Below are 20,915 nucleotides of genomic sequence, written 5' to 3' on the forward strand. Positions count from 1 at the left end.
GTTTCAGTTTTACAAGATGAAAAAAGTTCTAGAGATAGATGGTGGAGATAGTTGCATAACAATGTGAATATTCTTAAACAGTGTACATAAAAATGGTTAAAATTCTAAATTTTATGTTACATATTTCTTAGCACAGAAAAAAATAAAAAGGAAAAAGAGCACCCTGGCTGGTGCTGCAGTATTCTAATCTTTCTTTTTCCCTTACGTAGATAGCAATATACAGAGTACTTCCAATGAAAGTATGTTTATGCAACAAAAAGAACACAGATATTACTTTCTATAGGCAATATTCCACTGGTACGACACAAATAGAAGAATGAGGAGAGGGGGGACCAGAAAACAGGTACTACAAGTGCCAAATGCTAATACTTACCACAAAATCAGCTGTCTCTGAAGATGGAGTACTTGTAAACACACCTCTGCTTTTCTTATCAGGACTACTGGAATTTGCTTTCTATAAATATTTTATGAAATAGGGGATTGAATAGAAGAAAGAAATAAACTACTTTAATATAGTAAAACTACAATTTAAAGTTAGTAGACTAGATCACAATGTGTAATACTAATAAAATATTTAACTATTTGCCAGGAAACTAAAAAATGTTCTGGCTTGAGCTAGGTCAGAAAACTCCCAAGAAAACTCTATGTGACATAACAACTATATGAGAATATCTTGGTTGAAATTACTATTAAATTAGGAAGAAAATCTAATTGGAGTGTTGAATTAGGAAATGGTGCTTTATTATCTTTAACTGCTAAGAAAGGTAATTTACTTTCAGCATTTGTTTAATCCCAGTATATTGCTGTACTTTTTATGAAAAGGGATAAAAGTTATTTCTGAAGCTGTTTTAAAATATATACGTATGTATTTCAAGGATAATTGGCTTAAAATATATAAGTTTAAATGTATATTCATACTTTCACTTAGGAATATCAGAGTTAATTTATAAAGTAGGATGCAGACTCATTTTCTATTTCTTCAAGATGCAAAGTGGCAGACAGAGAGACAAGTGAACAAAGGAAGAAATAGTGAGAGACACAGCAAAGAAAGAAAGAGACAATATTCAAGAGCTAAAGAGTGACAAAAAGAGGGAGGACAGACAGACAGAGAGGGAGGAAGGAGGGGAGTTGTGGGGAGGGAAGAAAGGGAAAGGGGGAGGAGAGTGAAAAAGAGGGGACAGAGGGAAGATGGAGAGGCAAAAGACAGGAAGAGAAAATAGAGGAAAATACAGAGAAAGAGACAGGAAGGAGAAGAAAGACAGAGAGGACAGAGGCCAGCTGTAAGCAAAAAGAGATTGAGAGACAGAAACAGATCAAGTCACAGACAGGGTGAAAAGAGAGAGACAGAACTTGAGACCGAAACAGACAAAACCCTAGAGAACGAAGACAAAGAAACAGGGAGTGAGGCATAGCAGAAAGAAAGAGTGAAGATAGACAGTCAAAGACAGGAAGACAGAGACAGGCAGCTTTATTTCTGGGAATCAGCTGCCTTTTTGAAGCTTGGATTCCATGAAACAACCATGTCCTTCTGAAAAATCTCTTTTTGAATGGGTGTGTATTATATAATGCCAGCTCTGGAACCCAAACTCAGAGATAAAACTTGAACATCATAGAAAAGTTTGTGTGAGGTTTCTTTCTTTTCTTTCACTCTTTTCCTTCTGGTTTAAAATCTCTTAAATTAGTTTTTGGTACAAGACAAACCCTGCAATAGTTATTAGGAAAATTTTTATCAAAAATGTTTATTGGGGGCTGGCCCGTGGCTCACTCAGGAGAGTGTGGTGTTGATAACACCAAGGCCACAGGTTCGGATCCCATATAGGGATGGCTGGTTAGCTCACTGGATGAGCGTGGTGCTGACAACACCAAGTCAAGGGTTAAGATCTCCTTACTGGTCATCTTTAAAAAAAAAAAATGTTTATTGATGTATTTACCAGGTACACTGAATATGTCAGTTCTCTAATTTATTAGCTAATAATCTTTTAATTTGCTCATCTGAACAATGACGATTAATCTACCCTTAGGGATTGTTTTTCAAGGGTTACAAATAATACATGTGCAGAGAACCTGTAGTGTCTGCAGAGTAGGATATGATGATAGCTCAATGATAGCTATTATTATTGCCACTGTGGCAGCCTTGGAGGTCCTCTGCTTAGATTTCCTTAAACAAAAACCTGCCGTTCCACAGCAAGGAGTGCAGTCAGCTGATAGTCCCAAGCTGCAACAACTTTAGAATCTGCTTCCACTCTGAAGCTGAGGCCACCATCTTCTCAGGCAGCTATCAGCCAATGTTTGGGCACAGCAGTCCAACATAAGACTTTGTAATGAACAATCTTCGCTATACAACTCCTCATTGGGAGAGCTTCTGTTAGATCTGCATTGAGGACTGAGGCTATCCCTGCCCAATTTTGCTTCCTTCCTCCTCCCCTTTCTCAGGTATTACCTGCTCCAATAAGCCACTTGAACCCTTAAAACTATCTCAACATCTGCTTCCCAGAGGTCCAAAGTGACACAATTGTCAACTGCCAGTTCCATTTTTAAAATATCAGTGTGTATATGGTTGTAAGTATATAGCTTCCCTAGATTTCTTTCTAGATTTGTTAAGAAACTATATACTTCAAAATCTTCCCAATTAGTACATTTTCTTTTTATAGTCTTTTCAAGAATTATTAGTTAATAAAAGACTAGTGCTTACCAATGCAGGTTCCAGGAGCTGAGGCAGCAGAATGTTAGAAGCTGATCTATCTGCATTGCTTTCAAGAGCAGACCTATGGTGAGATGATGGAACCTTGATTTTTATTTATTTTAATTTTTTATTTTATTTATTTAAGATAATTTATTATACATACATGTGGGGTATAACATTGATTTTCAATAATTGTGTACAATGTGTGATGGTTAGATCAGGATAGCTAGTTTATTCATCATTACAACACACAATCATTCTTTGCATCTGTTAACCAATTCCTTATTAGCCCCCCTTCCCCGCCCCTCCCCTTTTCACCTCTAGTAACTGCGGTTCTTTTCTCTCTTTCTAAAAGTTCAACATACTACTGTGATTGTTGTTTCTCTCTCTCTCTCTATTGTTTATTTATTTATGGATTCAGCTCCCGGTTATCAGTGAGAACATGCAGTATTTCTCTTTCTGTAACTGGGTTGTTTCACGTAGGATAATCTTCTCCAAGCTCATCCATGTTGCTGCAAATGGCAGAATTTCATTCTTTTTTATGACTGAGTAGTATTCCATTGTGTACATATACCACAATTTCCTTATCCAGTCATCCATCAGTGGACATTTAGGTTGGTTCCATCACCTGGCTATTGTAAATAGAGCTGCAATAAACATGGGAGAGCAGGTATCCCTTCGACCTGATGATTTTCAATTCTCTTGATATGTTCCCAGTAGTGGGATTGATGGATCATATGGTAGTTGTATCTGTACTTGTTTGAAGAACCTCCATGCCATTCTCCATAATGGCTGTACTAATTAGCAGTCCCACCAACAGTGCAGAAGGGTTCCTCTTTCTCCACATCCTCAACAGCATTTGTTATTCTGTCTTTTTGATAACAGCTAGTCTGACTGGGGTGAGGTGATATCTCAAAGTGGTTTTGATTTGTATTTCCCTGATGATTAGTGATGTTGAGCATTTTTTCATATATCTGTTGGCCATTTGTATGTGTTCCTTTGAGAAACATCTATTCATCTCCTTTGCCCATTTTTTAATTGGATTATTTGAGTTTTTGCTGTAACGTTGTTTGAGCTCTTTGTATATTCTGGATATAAATTCCTTGTTGGGTGCATAGTTTGCAAATATATTCTCCCATTGTGTTGGTTGTCTTTTCATGCTGTTGATTGTTCCCTTTGCTGTGCAGAAGCTTTTTAGTTTGATATAATGCCACTTGTTTATTTTTTCTTTTTTGTCTGTGTTTTTGGGGTGTCATTCATAAAGTCTTTGCCCAGTCCTAAATTCTGGAGTGTTTCCCGTGTTTTCTTCTAGGAGTTTTAAAGTTTCAGGCCTTATATTTAGGTCTTTAATCCATTTTGAGTTGATTTTGATATGGTGAGAAGTATAGATCAAGTTTCATTCTTCTACATACATATATCCAGTTTTCCCAGTACCATTTATTGAAGAGGCAGTCTTTCCCCCAATGTATGTTCTTGGTGCCCTTGTTGAAGATCAGTTGGTCATAAAGACATGGGTTGATTTCTGGTTCTCTATTCTGTTCCACCGATCCACACATCTGTTTTTATGCCAGTACCATGCTGTTTTCATTACTATAGATTTGTAACATAGTTTGAAGTCAGGAAGTGTAATGCTTCTGGCTTTACTTTTTTTTGCTTAAGATTGCTTTGGCTATTCTGGGTGTTTTGTTGTTCCATATAAATGTTAGGATTGCTTTTTCTATATCTGTGAGAATGTCATTGGAATTTTGATGGGGATCACATTGAATCTGCAGATGGCTTTGGGTAGTATGGACATTTTTACTACATTGATTCTTCCAATCCATGAACAAGGAATGTCTTTCCATCTTTTGATGTCTTCTTTAATTTCTTTCAGTAGTGATTTGTAGTTCTCATTGTAGAGATCTTTCACCTCCTTGGTTAGATTTATTCTTAGGTATTTTACTTTTTTGATAACTATTGTAAATGGGCTTCTTTCTTGATCTCTTTTTCTTCTAGTTTGTTGTTGGAGTATAAAAATGCTACTGATTTTTGTATACCGCAATCTTACTAAATTCATTTATCAGTTCTGAGTTTTCTGGTAGAGTCTCTCAGGATTTCTGTATAGAGAATCGTGTCATCTGCCAACAGGGACAATTTGATTTCATCTTTTCCTATTTGGATGCCCTTTATTGCTTTCTCTTGTCTTATTTCTCTCGCAAGTACTTCCAATACAATGTTAAACAGGAGTGGAGAGAGCAGGCATCCTTGTATTGTTCATGATCTTAAGGGGAAAGATTTCAGCTTTTCCCCATTGAGGATGATACTGGCAATGGATTTATCATATATGGCTTTTATTACATTGAGATACCTACCTTCTATACCTAATTTGTTGAGAGTCTTTATCATGAAGTACTGCTGAATTTTGTCAAATGCTTTTTCTGCATCTATTGAGATGATCATAAGGTTTTCTTAACTTTGTTGATGTGGTGTATCACACTTACATATGTTGAACCATCCTTGCATTCCTGGGATGCATTCCACATGATCATGGTGTATAATCTTTTTGATGTGTTTCTGTATTCTGTTTTCTAGTATTTTGTTGAGGATTTTAGTGTCTAAGTTCATCAGACATATTGGCCTGTAGTTTTCTTTTATTGTTGTATCTTTGGTTTTGGTATCAGGGTGATGCTGGCTTCATAGAATGAGTTTGGGAGAATGGATTCTGATTCAATTTTGGGGGACAGTTTGGAAAGAACTGGTATTAATTCCTATTTAAATGTTTGGTAGAATTTGGCAGTGAAGGAATCTGGTCCTGGGCTTTTCTTTGTTGGACGATATCTTTTTAAAAAAATTTATTTATTAATATTACTATGTTTTTACATTCTAAGATGTTGTTGCAGAGCAGTTGGGGAGGAAGGAGAGAGGGTAGGGGGTAAGGAAAAAGGGTGGCAGCAGTAGGAAGGAGGGAAGGCTTGGTCAAGGCCCATAGCACCCCCTTCATTCAGGCACAGGAGACCAAGGGGGTTCCAGTGGCAGCTTGGTGGTCATTACTGGGCTGGTTGTGGATGTCAGGGGGCATGGCTGAGACAACTGGCCCCTCACCCCCTTGGCTTGGGAGCCCGAGGCACTTGTTGGAAGATTCTGATTACTGCTTCAATCCTGTTGCTTATTATTGGTCTGTTCAGTTTTTCTATGTCTTCTTGGTTCAGTCTTGGTAGTTTGTATGTCCAGAAATGTATCCATTTCTTCCAGGTTTTCAAATTTGTCACTGTATAGCTGTTCATAGTAATCTCTAATGATTTGTATTTCTGTGGTAGCAGATGCGATATCCACTTTTTCATTTCTGATTTTTGTTTTTTGGGTCTTCTCCTTTTTTTGCAGTTAGTCTTGCTAGTGATTTGTCTATTTTGTTTATCTTCTCAAAAAACAAACCTTTAGTTTCATTGATCTTTTGTATTGTATTTTTGGTCTCTATTTCAGTTAGTTCTGCTCTGATTTTAATTATTTCTTTCCCTCTACTAACTTTGGGATTGGCTTGTACTTGTTTTTCTAGTTCTTTGAAGTGTAATGTTAGGTTGTTTATTTGAAGTCTTTCTATTCTCTTGATGTAAGCATTTATTGCAATAAACTTTTCCCTTAGTACTGCTTTTGCAGTACCCCATAGATTTGGGTACAATGCATTTTTATTATCATTAGTTTAGAGAAATTTTTTGATTTCCTGTTTGATTTCTTCTTTAACCCATATGTCAGTCAGGAGCATGTTGTTTAACTTCCAAGTATTTGTGTGATTTCCAAAGTTTCATTTGTTTTTGATTTCTAGTTTTAATCCATTGAAGATACATGAAATGATTTCAATTTAAAAAAATTTGTTGATACTTGATTTGTGACCTAATATGTGATCTATTTTGGAGAATGTTCCATGTGCTGATGAGAAGAATGTATATTCTCCAGTTGTTGGGTAAAATGTTCTCTCTATATATATATATCCATCAAGTCCAATAGGTCTAGAGTGTAGTTCAAATCCTGTGTTACCCTACTGATTTGTTGCCTAGATGATCTGTCTAATGCTGAGAGGGCGATGTTCAGGATCCCAACTATTACAGTTTTGAAGTCTATTTCTCGCTTTAGGTGTAATATGTTTGCTTTATAAATCTGGGTGTGCCAGTGTTGGGAGCATATATATTTATGATTGTTATGTCTTCTTGGTGGATAGATCCCTTTATCATTATATAATGGCCTTCTTTTTCTCTTTTTGTAGTTTTTGGTTTAAAGTCTATTTTATTTGATATAAGAATAGCTACTCCTGCTCATTTTTGGCTTCCATTTGTGTGGTATATCTTTTTCCATCCTTTCACTATTAGGCTGTGTGAGTCTTTACAGGTGAGGTGGATTTCTTGTAGGCAGCATATAGTTGGGTCTAGTTTTTTAATCCATCTGACCAGTCAATGTCTTTTGAGTAGGGAGTTCAATCCACTAACATTTAGTGTTGCTGTTGAAAGGTACTGTCTAATTCCTGTCATTTTAATTGCTTTTGTGTGGTTGTTTTAAGTATCTATTGTTCCTTTCTTTTTCTGTTGTTCTTTGACTTTGGAGTTTGTTGGATTTTGAGGTGATGTGGTATAGTTTTTTGCTCCTTTCTCATTTGCCTATGTGTTCTATCAGTGCAATTTGTTCTTCCTAGTGTATTCATGGTGGTAATTTTTTTTTTATTCTAGGTGCAGAACTCCCTAGAGGGTTTCCTGTAGGGCTGATCACATGGAGCTGAAATCCCATAGTTTTTGTTTATCTGCAAAATACACTATATCTCTTTCATATCTGAAGGATAGCCTTGCTGGGTATAGTATTCTTGGCTGGCTGAAGAGTATTCTCATTCTCTTCTGAACTATAGGGCTTCTGATGAGAAGTCTGCTGGTAGTGGAACCTTGATTTTTAGATGATAAGAATTTAATTTGTCTGAAAATTTGTATCTCTACATTCAGAATCTTTTTCAAGCTGAAACAAATTCACAATCATGAAATATTTCACAGTGCTACAAAAATATTTCTAGCACTTCTCAAATGTCCTACGCACATTTCTCTTGGTCCTGGGGGTCTTAGGAGGTAAGACTACATGTAGCCTCTGCCAGGAGTCCCCCAGGGAGCAGCGCTACACATAGCCCTGACAAGAGAGTGCAGCAAAGTGAGTTACTCAGGGCATGCCTTGAGCTAGGGGATGCCGCTTAGGGAGGTGGGCAACCAGAAACCAGACACAAAGTTCTGGGACTCAGTGCACACACTAAGCAACTTTATTGCCTACAGGCATGTATTATATATGTTTTAACCAGCTGTGGGCCCCTCCCAAACCTCCCCATCTCCTAGGCAACTCAATAGGAAGTCTGTGGTTTGCGGTTAAGCCTTGTGAATTCTTGCTGACCCAGTCTATTTGCATTTCTGCTGACACAGTCTAAATCCTGGGGAGCAAGAGTGCCTTCATCTTTAACATGTGTTCTTCATTTTCGTCCAGTCCTACTATTCTTTCAACATAAAAAAAAGATTTAAACTTAAAGACAAAAAAATTCCTACAAAAAAATATATTCTATACATTTAAATTAAAAACCTGTTTAAAGACAAATTAGTTTAAAATACTCAGCTCAAAAAGTTTCCCTACCACATTTCCCTAAAGTCTCCCAAATAGTGTTCTGTGAAAAGAAAACAAATGATAATGAGATCTATTTATCAATATTTGAAACTAAAGTTTAGGGAAAACACTAAATATATTTATATAACTATCTTCATCATGCAATAATCTGCACTTGAGAAACCAAAAGTTTTCCTAACGTCAGGAAACTGCAACTATAAGAAAGTATGTTGCTTTACTAAACTAATCCCTGCCTTGAAAACTACAGACTGTTTAGTGACTGCTTGTCCTAAGTAACTTGTCTTATGCTTTCAAGATTTATTTATAATATTGTTCAAAGTTTAACTATATTCACCATAATTATGGAAGTGCAATTTGAGTTGGGTCCTGAAAAAATGACAGGATTTTGAGTTGGGGATGTGTGTACAAAAAGGATGGTAGAGAGAGAGCATAGAGCAAGGAAGTAGAAAAGGCATAAGGGATGATATTAGCCCAGGAATTAACAAGGGTATGGAGCAATGAGTGATGTATATTCACTGGCCTCTACTGACTTCTTTCTTTCCTTGAAAATTTCATACTTTGCAAACAGCCTTTTCTCTCACTCCTCATTCTCAGCAGTTTTATCAAGTGGATAACCCATCCAACCAACTAGCCTCAGTTCATTGACCTCATTTCCAGTACCTTTCCCCCTTGTGCCATTGCAGTCACTCCAAGGTCAAACCTTAGCTCTTACCTTCAACAGAAACTCTGGAATCACCCATTCAAATAGCTTCCTATATCCTTCCAATCACTGCTCAAGTATCTTCATGAAATAACTTTTCTCCCTTATTTCAATCTCCAATTCACTGATTCTACCATTTTATCTTCATCCATTAGTCTTCTCCTGTCTTCCTCCTTCCTTATCTAGCTTATATACCACCATCCATCATTATAATTTCTTTCCTATCCCTCTCTCATGCTATAGATGAACCTTGACATCCATATCTTTTGTATCTCCAGTGCAACTAAGCGCTGGGGAAAATTGTATAATCTGTCATGTCAATGTCACCACAAACACAAAAGAGGACAAAAAATTCTACTACACTTCTCTAGCTTTTCATGATGATTTCATACCTACTCTATTTTCCTTAAACCTCTGGCCTCCTTCCCTCTCATTCTTAGCTGACAGCCTTACCTCACACTTCCTTGCAACACTAGTAGTCATCAAACAAGATGCCACCACTCACAACTCATAATTATCAGGCTCAGTGCAAAACGTGGGGCACTTGATAAAAAAGTTAAGAATATCAAGACGGCAACAGCAAAGACTTAAATGAAGTATGGCGTCCTTACAAGTGTTAAACCAGCCCTGCCACCACTACATCTACATGTCTACCACAATAAAAATATCCTTCTTTTAAAGGTCAGTTGTTACTTGTATTCTGGATCCATCTCTTCTCATCTTTTCAAGCACTTCCCTCTTCCATACAGTAGTATAGGAAAAGTTTTTTTAAAACAATTTTATTGAAGTAATTCACATGTCATAAAATTCACACATTTAAAGTGTAAAACTCAATGATAATATATTCACAGGGTTCTGTATCCATCAACGTGATCTAATTTTAGAACATTTCTGTTCCCTAAAAGAAATCTCATATTCATTAACAGTCAATCCCTATTCCACAACCACCAGCCCTAAGTAACCACTAATCTATCTCTGTCTTTATATATTTGCCTTTCCTGGATATTTCATATAAATGGGATCATATGAGGGTATCCTCAAAAAGTTCATGGAAAGATTCATATTATTTTTAAATTCTACTTCTCCATTAGCTTTCTGCAGTATATAGTATGAGGTCTTTTGTGACTGGCTTCTTTCACATAGCATAATGTTTTCAAGTTCCTTCCATATTGTAGCATTTATCAGTGCTTCATTTGTTTGTATTGCTAAATAATATTCTATTATATAGATATGCCGCATTTTATTTAACCACTCATCAGTAGATAGGCATTCTATTTTCTGGCTATTATAAATAAGGCTGCTACGAGCATTCATGTACAAGTTTTTGTGAGGATGTATGTTTTTCTCTTGGATATAAACCCTACAGTTGAATTGCTGGATCCTATGGTAAATCTATATTTAAGATTTTGAAGAATTGCCAAACTATTTTCCAAAGTGGCTGTACCATTTTATATTCCCACCAGAAGGTATGAGGATTTCAATTTCTGCACATCCTCGCCAACATTTCTTATTATCTGTCTTTTCTTTTTATCATAATCATTTTAGTAGATGTGAAGTAGTATGTCACTGTTGTTTTGATTTGCATTTCCCTAATGACTAATGACGTCAAACATCATTTCATGTGCTTATTGGCCATTTGTATATCTTTGGAGAATGATAGGGAAGTTTTTATACATAAGAATTCCCGGGATGGTAGACCATACTCAGGAATAGTCATATACTATGAGCACAGCTTTCGAAGGGACATAATATAACATAGCATAGAAATGGCATTTAATGTAAGATGCAACACACAAAGTACAATCTGCTTGATTTGTGTAGAAATGTGTGTGTGTGTGTGTGTGTGTGTGAGAGAGAGAGAGAGAGAGAGAGAGAGAGAGAATTAGTGGAGAGTGAAACAGACAGTACATGGGAAAAAAGGATGAGGAAGTAAAGAATTAAGGAAAAGAGAATGTAGAAAATATGCAGAAGAGTTTTTATTACTTTAGGCTAAAGAAGCAAAATTCAGACCAAGTTCAACTAGATCTCTAGGCCACAGGGAGCTCTAGTTGTCTAGTGGATTAAGTTCAGTTTATGCCCTCTTCCTCCCTTCCATCATTCCAATTAGACCTAAAATATGATCTAGGATATCCCAGCTTTAAAAAAGTTTCCTGTCATCCTGCTTTTCAATCCAGTTAATGTTCTTTTTCTCTACTTCCTGTTAGAATCAAGCTCTATATGTAAAGTTACTTCCTCACCTTCCTTAACTCTTAACCTATTCTAATCTGGCTTGCCTCTCATTAACACACTAAAATTGTTCTTGCTAAAGTAACCAGTTTCCTTCTTGATTCTAAATGCAATTGACTATTTTTTTTTAAATGAATGAACTTTATTTTGTTCAGAGCAAAATTGAGCAGAAAGTACAGAGTTCCCATACACCCCCTAACCCTAACAATAACCCTAATCCCTTGTCCTCAAACACATATAACCCCTCAATCTTCGTGTTGTATCCTCTGTAGGTTTTGGCAAATGTGTAACATGTATCGACAATGTAGCATCATACTGAATAGTTTGTCTGCCCTAAAAACTCTCTGTACTCCCCCTATTCATCCCTCCTTCCCCCTAGTCCCTAGTAACCACTAATCTTTTTACTGTCTCCACAGTTGTGACTTTTCCAGAATGTTGTATAGCTGTAATTATACAGCCTTTTCAGGTTGGTTTCTTTCACTTAGTAATATGAATTTGTTTTCTTCATGTCTTTTCATGGCTTGATACGCCTCATTTCTTTTTAGCATTGAATGACATTCCGTTGTCTAAATATACCAGCTTATTTATCTATTCAGCTACTGAAGGACATTTTGGTTGCTTCCAAGTTTTGGCAATTATGAATAAAGTTGCTATAAACACCCATGTGCAGGTTTCTGTGTGTGCATGCACTTTCAATTCATCTGGGTAAACACGAAGGAGTGTGATTGCTGGATCATATGTAAGAGTATGTTTCATTTTCTGAAAAAATGCCAAACTGTCTTCCAAAGTGGCTTTACCATTTTGCATTCCCACCAGCAATGAATGAGAGAGTTCCTCTTGCTACACATCCTTTCCAGCACCTGGTGATGTCAGTGTTTTGGATTTTGGCCATTCTAATAGGTGTATAGTAATAACTCATTGTGTTTTAAATTTGCAATTCCCTAATGACATACAATGTAGAACAACTTTTCATATACTTATTGCCATCTGTTTATCTTCTCTGGTGATGTGTCTGTTAAGGTCTTTTGCCCATTTTAAATTTTTTCTTATTTTGTTGAATTTTAAGAGTTCTTTGTACATTCTGACTGACAGTCCTTCATCAGTGTGTCTTTTGCAAATATTTTCTCCCAGTAGTGGCTTGTCTTCTCTCATTCTCTTGACATGGTCCTTCACAGAGCAGAAGTTTTAAATTTTAATGAAGTTCAACTTATAAATTATTTCTTTCAAGGATCATGCCTTTGGTGTTGTATCTAAAAAGTCATCACTATACCCAAGGTCATCTAGATTTTCTCCTATGTTATCAAGTAGGAATTCCATGTAGTTATGCATTTTACACTTAGGTCTATGATCCATTACGAAGGGTGCAAGGTCTGTGTCTAGGTTTTTTGTTTTTTTGTTTTGTTTTGTTTTGTTTTTGCATAAGGATGTCCAGTTATTCCAGCACTATTTGTAGAAAAGACCAACTTTCCTCCGTTATATTGCCTTTGCTCCTTTGTTAAAGATCAGTTGACTAGGGCCGAGCCCATGGCGCACTGGGGAGAGTGCGGCGCTGGGAGCGCGGCGACGTTCCCGCCGCGGGTTCGGATCCTATATAGGAATGGCCGGTGCACTCACTGGCTGAGTGCTGGTCACGAAAAAAAAAAAAAAAAAAAAAGATCAGTTGACTATATTTATGTGGGTCTTTTCTGGGCTCTCTATTCTGTTCCATTGATCTAGTTGTGCATTCTTTCACCAAACCCACACTGTCTTGATTATGTTAGCTTTATAGTAAGTCTTAAAGTTGGACAGTGTTAGTCCTTTGACTTTGTTCTTCTCCTTCAATGCTGTGTTGACTATTCTGCCTCTTTTTCCTCTCCACATAAATTTGAGAATCAGTTGGCCAACATCCACAAAATGACTTGCTGGAATTTTGGTTGGGATTACACTGAATCTATAAATCAAGTTGGGAAGAACTGATATCTTGACAATGCTGAGTCTTCCTATACATGAACATGGAAAGTCTCTCCATTTATTTAGTTCTTATTTGATATCTTCCATTAGAGTTTTGTAGTTTTCCTCATATAAATCTTATACATATTTTGTTCAATTTATATGTAAGTATTTCATTTTGGGGGTGCTAACATAAATCATAATATACTTTTAATTTCAAATTCAACTAGTTTTTTGCTGATACATAGAAAAGTGATTGAATTTAGTATATTAACCTTGTATCTTGCAACATTGCTATAATTGCTTACTAGTTCCAGATTTTGTTAATTCTTTCAGTTTTTCTACATAGACAATCACATCATTTGCAAAGGAAGATGGTTTTACTTCTTCCTTCCCAATCTGTATAGCTTTTATTTCCTTTTCTCATCTTACTGCATTAGCTAGGACCTCCAGTACTATGTTAAAAAGCAGTATTGTGAAGGGATATCTTTAACTTGCTGTTGATCTTAGTGAGAAAGCTTTGAGTTTCTCACCATTAAGTATGATATTATTCACTATAGAGTTTTTTGTACATGTTCCTTATCAAGTTGTGGAAGTTTCCCTTTTTTCCTAGTTTGCTGAGAGGTTTTTATTTTTATTTTTTAATCATAAATGCATGTCAGATTTTGTCAAATGCTTTTCTTGCATCTACTGATATGATCATGTGGTTTTCTTCATTAGCTTATTGATGTGATGAATCACATAAATTGATTTTCAAATGTCAAAGCAACCTTGCATGCCTGGGATAAATTCCACTTGGTTGTGGTGTGTAATTCTTTTATACATTGTTGGATTCAGTTTGCTAATATTTTGTTGAGGATTTTTGCATTTATATTTATGATAAATATTGATCTGTAGTTTTCTTATAATATCTTTGTCTAATTTTTTTTTAAATTTATTACTTTTGTTGTTGTTGTTGGCTGGCTGGTAATGAGGAATCAAAACTATGACCTGATGTTATGAGGCTGCACTCTCATCAACTGAGCTAACTAGCCAGCCCAGTCTGATTTTGGTACTAGCGTAATGCTGACCTCATAAAATGAGTTAGAAAGTAATCTTTTTGCTTTGATCTTCAAGAAGAGATTATAGAGAATTGATATAATTTCTTCCTCAAATGTTTGGTAGAATTCACCAGTAAGCCCATCTGAGCCTGGTGCTTTCTGTTTTGAAATCTTATTAATTATTGATTCAACTTCTTTACTAGGTATCAACTTACACTATCTATTTCTTTTTGTGTGAGTTTTGGCAGAGTGTCCTTTCAAGGATTGGTCCTTTTCATCGAGGTTATCAAATTTGTGGGCATAGAGTTGATCATATTATTCTTTTTTATCCTTTTAATGACCATGGCATTTGTAGTAATGTCCGTTCTGTCATTTTTGATATTAGTAATTTGTATTATCTCTCTCTTTTTCTTAGTTAGCCTGGCTAGAGACTTATCAATTATATTCATCTTTTCAAAAGAACAGCTTTTGGTTTTCTTGATTTTTCTCTATTGATTTCCTGCTTTCAATTTCAATGATTTTTGCTCTAATTTTTATTACTCCTTTTTTTCTCCTTACTTTGGATTTAATTTTTGCTGTTCTTTCTCTAGTTTTCTAAAGTGGAATCTTAGATTATTGATTTTATCTTTCTGCTTTTCTAATATATGCACTCAATGCTATAAATTTCCCTCTAAACACTGCTTTTGATGCATCCCTCAAGTTTTGATAAGTTGTATTTTCATTTTCATTTATTTCAAAATATTTTAAAACTTCTCTTGAGATTTTTTTCTTTGATCCATGTGTTATTTAGAAGTGTGTTGTTTAATCTCCATGTATTTTAGAATTTTCCAGCTATCTTTCTGTTATTAATTTCTACTTTACTTCTACTGAGAGCAGACACTGTATGATTTCTATTGTTTTTAAAATTGTTAAGATGTGTTTTACGGCCCAGAATGTAGTCTATCTTGGTAAATGTTCAATGTGAGCTTGAGAAGAATATGTAATCTGCTGTTACTGGATGAAGTAGTCAATAGACGTCAATTACATATAATTGAATGATGGTGCTGTTGAGTTCAACTACGTCCTTACCGATTTTCTGCCTAATGGATCTGTCCATTTCTCTAACTATAATAATGGAATCATCTAATTTTCATTGCAGCTCTATCAGCTTTTGCCTCATGTATTTTGATGCTCTGTCATTAGGTACATATACATTAATAATTTTTATGTCTTCTTGGCTTATTTACCCTTTTATCCTGATGTAATGCCTCTCTTTGTCCTGATAACATTCCCTGTTCTGAAGTATGCTCTGTCTGAAATTAATATAGCTATTACTACTTACTTTTGATTAGTGTTATCATGGTATATTTTTCTCTAACCCCTTATTTTGATTTATATGTGGCTTTATATTTAAAGTGGGTTTCTTGTAGAAAACAGAGTTGAGTCTTGGTTTTTTTTAATTCACTCTGACAATGTCTTTAATTGATACATTTAGACCATTGACTTTTAAAGTGATTATTGATATATTTGGATTAATATTTATCATATTTGTTCTGTTTCTATTGCTGCCCTTGTTCTTTTCCCTATTTTTGTCTTCCATCCTTTTTCTGTCTTTTGGGGGGCTTAATTGAGCATTTTATATCATTCCATTTTTCTTCTTTCTTAATATATCAATTATACTTCTTTTTCCACTTTTTCCAGTGGTTGTCCTAGAGTTTGCAATATACATTTACAATTGATTCAAATCCATCTTCCTATCTGTCTCTCCAACATTTGGTGTGGCACGTTGCCCTGTGGCCTCATTTCTTTGATGCATCTAAGAAGAGTTGGTGATTTTTCAGTTTGTTCAGCTTTTTACTTGTTGTTAGAGCAGAGTGGAGACTTCTATGATTCTTACATGCCAGACTGGAAACTGGAACACCTGTGATTGACTTTTTGGTTTGTTTGCTTTTGTTTTTAGCTGCTGCCCTGGGTGGGGATCTGAACCCTTGACTGTGTTATCAGACCATGCTCTACCATCCTTGATTGACTTTTTAAAATTTCTTATAATATTAGACATCTAGGCAGCATTCAACATTGTTGACCACTCCCCCTTTTGGGAGTGAAATGCTTTCCTCTCTTGGTTTCTATGACACCACATTCTGTTTATTTTTCTCATTCTCTTTGGTGACTATTCCTTTTCTACCTGACTATAGAATTTTCTAAGGTTTGATCCTGGAGCCCCTTCTCTTCCTCATGCTTCTCCCACTCTTTCCCATGAAAGAGATATTTAAAAAATATCTATAATACTGGTCCATCAACATCTGTTCTCCTGACCTCCAGATTTATAGTCAATGGCCTTCTCAACATTTTCATATTCATGTATCCTCAGACTTCCTGTCCTTCCTATAACATTAAATAGCATCTTTATCCACCAAAGCTGTTCAACACATAAACCTAGAAGTCTTTATTAACATTTCTTACTCCTTCATTCTCTATATCCAATCCATCACCTCTGCAGGCAAAATTATCTTGAATCCCTACATATCTCTCCATCTCTCCTACAAAACACCTAGTCAAAGCCTACTATTAATGGGTCTCCCTGCTCACACTTCTGCCCTCTTTCAATCTCCTCCCTAATTTATGCAATGAAAATATGGTATAGCAGAAAGGGTACAGGTTTTAGATCAAGACCTGCCAGGAGCTTCTCAAAAAAACTGGTGAAAGTATAACCTCAGTTTTCTCAGATATAAAATAGATAAAAACAAACAACAATAAAAAAACCAAACTACTTACCTGACTAGAATGATATAAAGAAAAGATACATTTAATGAAAAGCCATTCAAAAAGTAGCTTATGGAGTTTGGATGTGTTGTCCCCTCCAAAACTCAAGTGGAAATTTGATACCCAATGTGGCAGTTTTGGAAACTGATTGAGTCATGGGGGTGGATCCCTCATGAATGGATTAATGTTCTCCCTGGGGGGGGGAAGTAATGAGTGAATTCTCACTCTATTAGTTCCCATGAGAGCTGTTTGTTTAAAAAGACCCTGGCACTACCATCCCCACTTGCTTCCTCCCACCATGTGCTCTGCTTGTACCGGTGGGCTGCCTGACGCTTTCTGCCATGAACAGAAGGAGCCTGAGACCCGCACCAGATGCAGTAGTCCTAGAATCGTAAGCCAAATAAACCTCTGTTCTTTTTACCCAGTCTCAGGTATTTCTGTTTTAGCAACACGAAATAGAATAATATATTAGCTCTTGCTACATACAAAATGAAGTCAAAATTCTTCTCCAAAGACCTCCATATTCCAAGCCTAATATACTGATTTGCAAGTAATCTTCAGCATGAAACACTGCTCTGGTTACATAGTATATTTCTTATTTTTATCTTAAATTAATGATTAGTAGACATCCACTTATTCAAAGGGAAGTTGGAAAAAATGTAAAGTACATTTTAATTCTTTTTCATTAAACTTAAATAGAGTATATGCTGTACAGGTTTTTCACAAGATTGAATAATCAAATTACTGAACTCCAAAAATGCTTTTAATTATGGCCTTAAATAGCTGAAAAGTAATTTCTATGTTGGTTAAAAGTATAGCCTTTATTAATGAAATTTATGATGTAGTTATTCTGCTTAAAAACTTGCTTTTTGGTTTATTTTTTTAAAGGTCGAATGGTAAGTTTTCTCAGCAAGTAAAACTTCACAAACTGCATTATCTATAAATAAAGACATAGTTTAGTATTCTAATTATATAACCTGGCATTAACTATATGTACAGAGGACAAGAAAATTCAAATTTGACAAAACAAAACAAAGTTTTTTTTTTTTTTTTTGTCTTTTTTGTGACCGGCACTCAGCCAGTGAGTGCACCGGCCATTCCTATATAGGATCTGAACCCGCAGCGGGAGCGTCGCAGTGCTCCCAGCGCCGCACTCTCCTGAGTGCGCCACGGGCTCAGCCCAAAACAAAGTTTTTAAAAAACTCTTTTTTAACAAACTTCATAATCATTTAAGAAGAAAAACTTTATACATGTTGAACTATCGGACTTGCTACAGATAGGAGAAAATACCTGTGGGGAAAATAGGATAATTTAGTCAGGCTCCCTAGACATTTCTTGTAAACAAGTTGTGTGTGGGTGGAGTTAGTGCACATGTGCACCAATGTATCTTTTTAGTTAATTGCTATTGTGTGTTCTTCAGTTTGTGAAGCAGGAGCTAGCAGGCAGAGCTGGCATCTAAAAGTAGAGCATGTTTACTCTGCTGGCAGCTGCTCAGTTTCAGTTTCTCTTTGGACTTTGCCCTTAGCAGTTAAGTTTCTGAGTTTCTCTGTGGACTGCTTGGCTCATAGTGTTGTGTGTGCTGAATAAAGACTATTCCCACTTCAGCCAAGGCTCCAAGGATCTTTTTTGTGGTTACCTAGCTCACAGACCTGTGTGTGAAGGGTTTGTGAACAGGCTCAAGCAGTTTGTGAGCTCCAGACCCTAGCCCTAGCTCTACAATTGGCGTAGTCAGAGCAGTATTCTGAGCAGGTACAGGAGCTAAGAAGCCCTTGGAGAAGGAGCAAATGTGGCTACTTTTGAACATGTTGTGCCCCATGGCCACTTTCCTATTGACCGGGATCTGGTTGCTGCTCGCTGTAATGCAAGGCAGCATAGACCAGGCACTGAAGCAGAAAGCCCCTTGGGAGGGGGAGGAAATGTGGCTGTCTTTGAGCGTGTGGTGCCTGGTGGCCACTTTTTTGCTGACTGGAGCCTGAATACTGCTCACTATGCTTCAAGTTGATCAAGATTTAAAGCGGAAAGCAGAGTTGTTGGTGGATGACATGCAGCTACTGGAAGATTTGAAGAGGAAAGCAGAGTTGTTGGAAGCGTGGATAGATGTCCTGGAGGATGATGTGTGGTGACTGGCCACTACTGCCTCTCACACAAGGGAAGATGACGAACCCGGTGGTGAGTTGGGGGAGACCATGCGTCTCCAAGAACGACCTGCCGTGCACCAGAAAGTGAAATGCGAGCAGCCTATGGGACCGGGTGGACAACCAGTGGGCAATCCACAGGTGACCCAATACCACCTATGTCCCATATACCCATGTTGAATTAGTTGACTTGGGGAGACAGTTTCGGCAGAAACAGGGGGAGCCCCTGGTTGCTTGGCTGCTGCGGTTATGGGACCTAGGAGTGGATAGTGTGATATACTCTGGTGAGGAGATGGAAAAGTTGGCCTCCATCACCATGAATCCGTCCCTGAGGCAACAGCTGCAGAATAGCTGTAGATAATCACTCCTTAATGGAATGGGTGAGTGCAGCTGCCCAAACAGTGCGCGCAAATGCTGGCGAACTGCCCAAGATTGTTAGTAAATGGCAAACGTATGCTGAGTTAGTTCAAATAATTCAAGAGCTGGGGATACGGCAGTCCATGTTTAATGTGAACACTCGTGGCCCGGACGATGAAAATTTTACAGGCAGCATGAGAGACATAGTGCTGCAAAATGCCCTGTCAAAGTCCTTTGGGTCACTGATGGCCATTCTGGCCCCATACATTGATCGTCCTAAACATGAGGTAATAACCATGATAGCCAGCTTGGGTGAAGTAAAGAATAGGAGACAAGCAAAAGGGGTCCGAAAGGTGGCTAAGACCAAACCCCCAAGAAATACTCAGGATTTTATCCCAAAGGGACCAAGCAAGACTAGCCATAAGCAGATGTGGCTTGACTTGCTTGCAGCAGGGGTTGATAAGAAGAAAACTGACGGGCAGCCAAATGCAGTTCTGTTTGCCTTATGGCAACAATTGCTCCCTGAACAGCGTTTTGCTAAACGTCTGGAAACAGTTAGCCAGGTATGTTCAGTGGATTTAAAAGACTTTTTGTTATTTCCTGAGAAAGTGGATGAACTGTTCCATTCTGATTAGGGAGCAGGCCAAGGTGCTCGTCTTTTGGGGGCAGGCGAGGACCAGAGGCCTCATGTTGAGTTGGCAATGATGAAGCTGATGTGCTGGCTAAGGTAAGATGGCTGGAGAGAGCTCCAGCAGCTGATGTAGTTGGGTGGCTACACTGGAGAATACAGCATGCTGGCTGCAGGACCGGGTGGTGAGTGGCTTGCCGGGTGCCATATAAACCTGAGAAAAAATGCCCCTGATGGGCAGACGTGCTCCTGATGAGCAGACAGGTGCCCCTGATGGGCAGATAACTCGTGTGAGAGTGCCCCTGACATGGTGGCAGGTGGATCTTGTGGGACCACTGCCAAAGTCAGAGAGTTACTGGCCTTCTGTTTGTATGGCCTTGTGGGGCCCCAGACCAGGTGAGATACCTATTCCTACAACCATCCTTTCTCAGGATGGCAAACTGGCATGTATCTTACCAGAGGGGCAAGAACTTCCCCTATTGGTACCAATAACCCTTTTGTCTTTTCGCCCATAGTGTTCTGGCTGTAGGCTCTGCACCAGAGTTGACTGGGTACGTACATACACTGGCGTGATCATCCACTGAATATGCACTGAACCTCACATCAGTATGACTACGAGATTCCCATGAAAAATCACACCAATGATGACTACTAACTGGACATGTGTGACTAAAGGACAGAACTACACAACAAGCCTTAAGCCATATCAAACAGACAATAGGTTGTATAAATAAAAGGGTCACTTATTCTCACTAAGGAAACATCATGAAAGATTTTTAACAGATAGATTGTACGGTGAGGGATCCTGAAGGGGAGGATTGTGGGGAAAATAGGATAATTTAGTCAGGCTCTCTGGACA

General features: G+C 37.4%; 1 protein-coding gene across 1 annotated transcript in view; it reads right to left on the reverse strand.

The window, feature by feature from the left end:
• Window positions 1–20,915, reverse strand: part of MEIKIN (meiotic kinetochore factor) — an 80,556-nt gene that overhangs the window by 14,601 nt on the left and 45,040 nt on the right. Inside the window, exons 9-10 of the mRNA XM_063087629.1 lie at window positions 17,799–17,873; window positions 374–450 (exon numbers count right to left, since the gene is read on the reverse strand). Of these exons, the coding sequence (XP_062943699.1) occupies window positions 374–450; window positions 17,799–17,873 (152 nt within the window). The remainder of the gene's footprint in view (window positions 1–373; window positions 451–17,798; window positions 17,874–20,915) is intronic.

Source organism: Cynocephalus volans, chromosome 2 (assembly GCF_027409185.1).
Source record: "Cynocephalus volans isolate mCynVol1 chromosome 2, mCynVol1.pri, whole genome shotgun sequence".
NCBI lineage: Eukaryota > Metazoa > Chordata > Mammalia > Dermoptera > Cynocephalidae > Cynocephalus > Cynocephalus volans.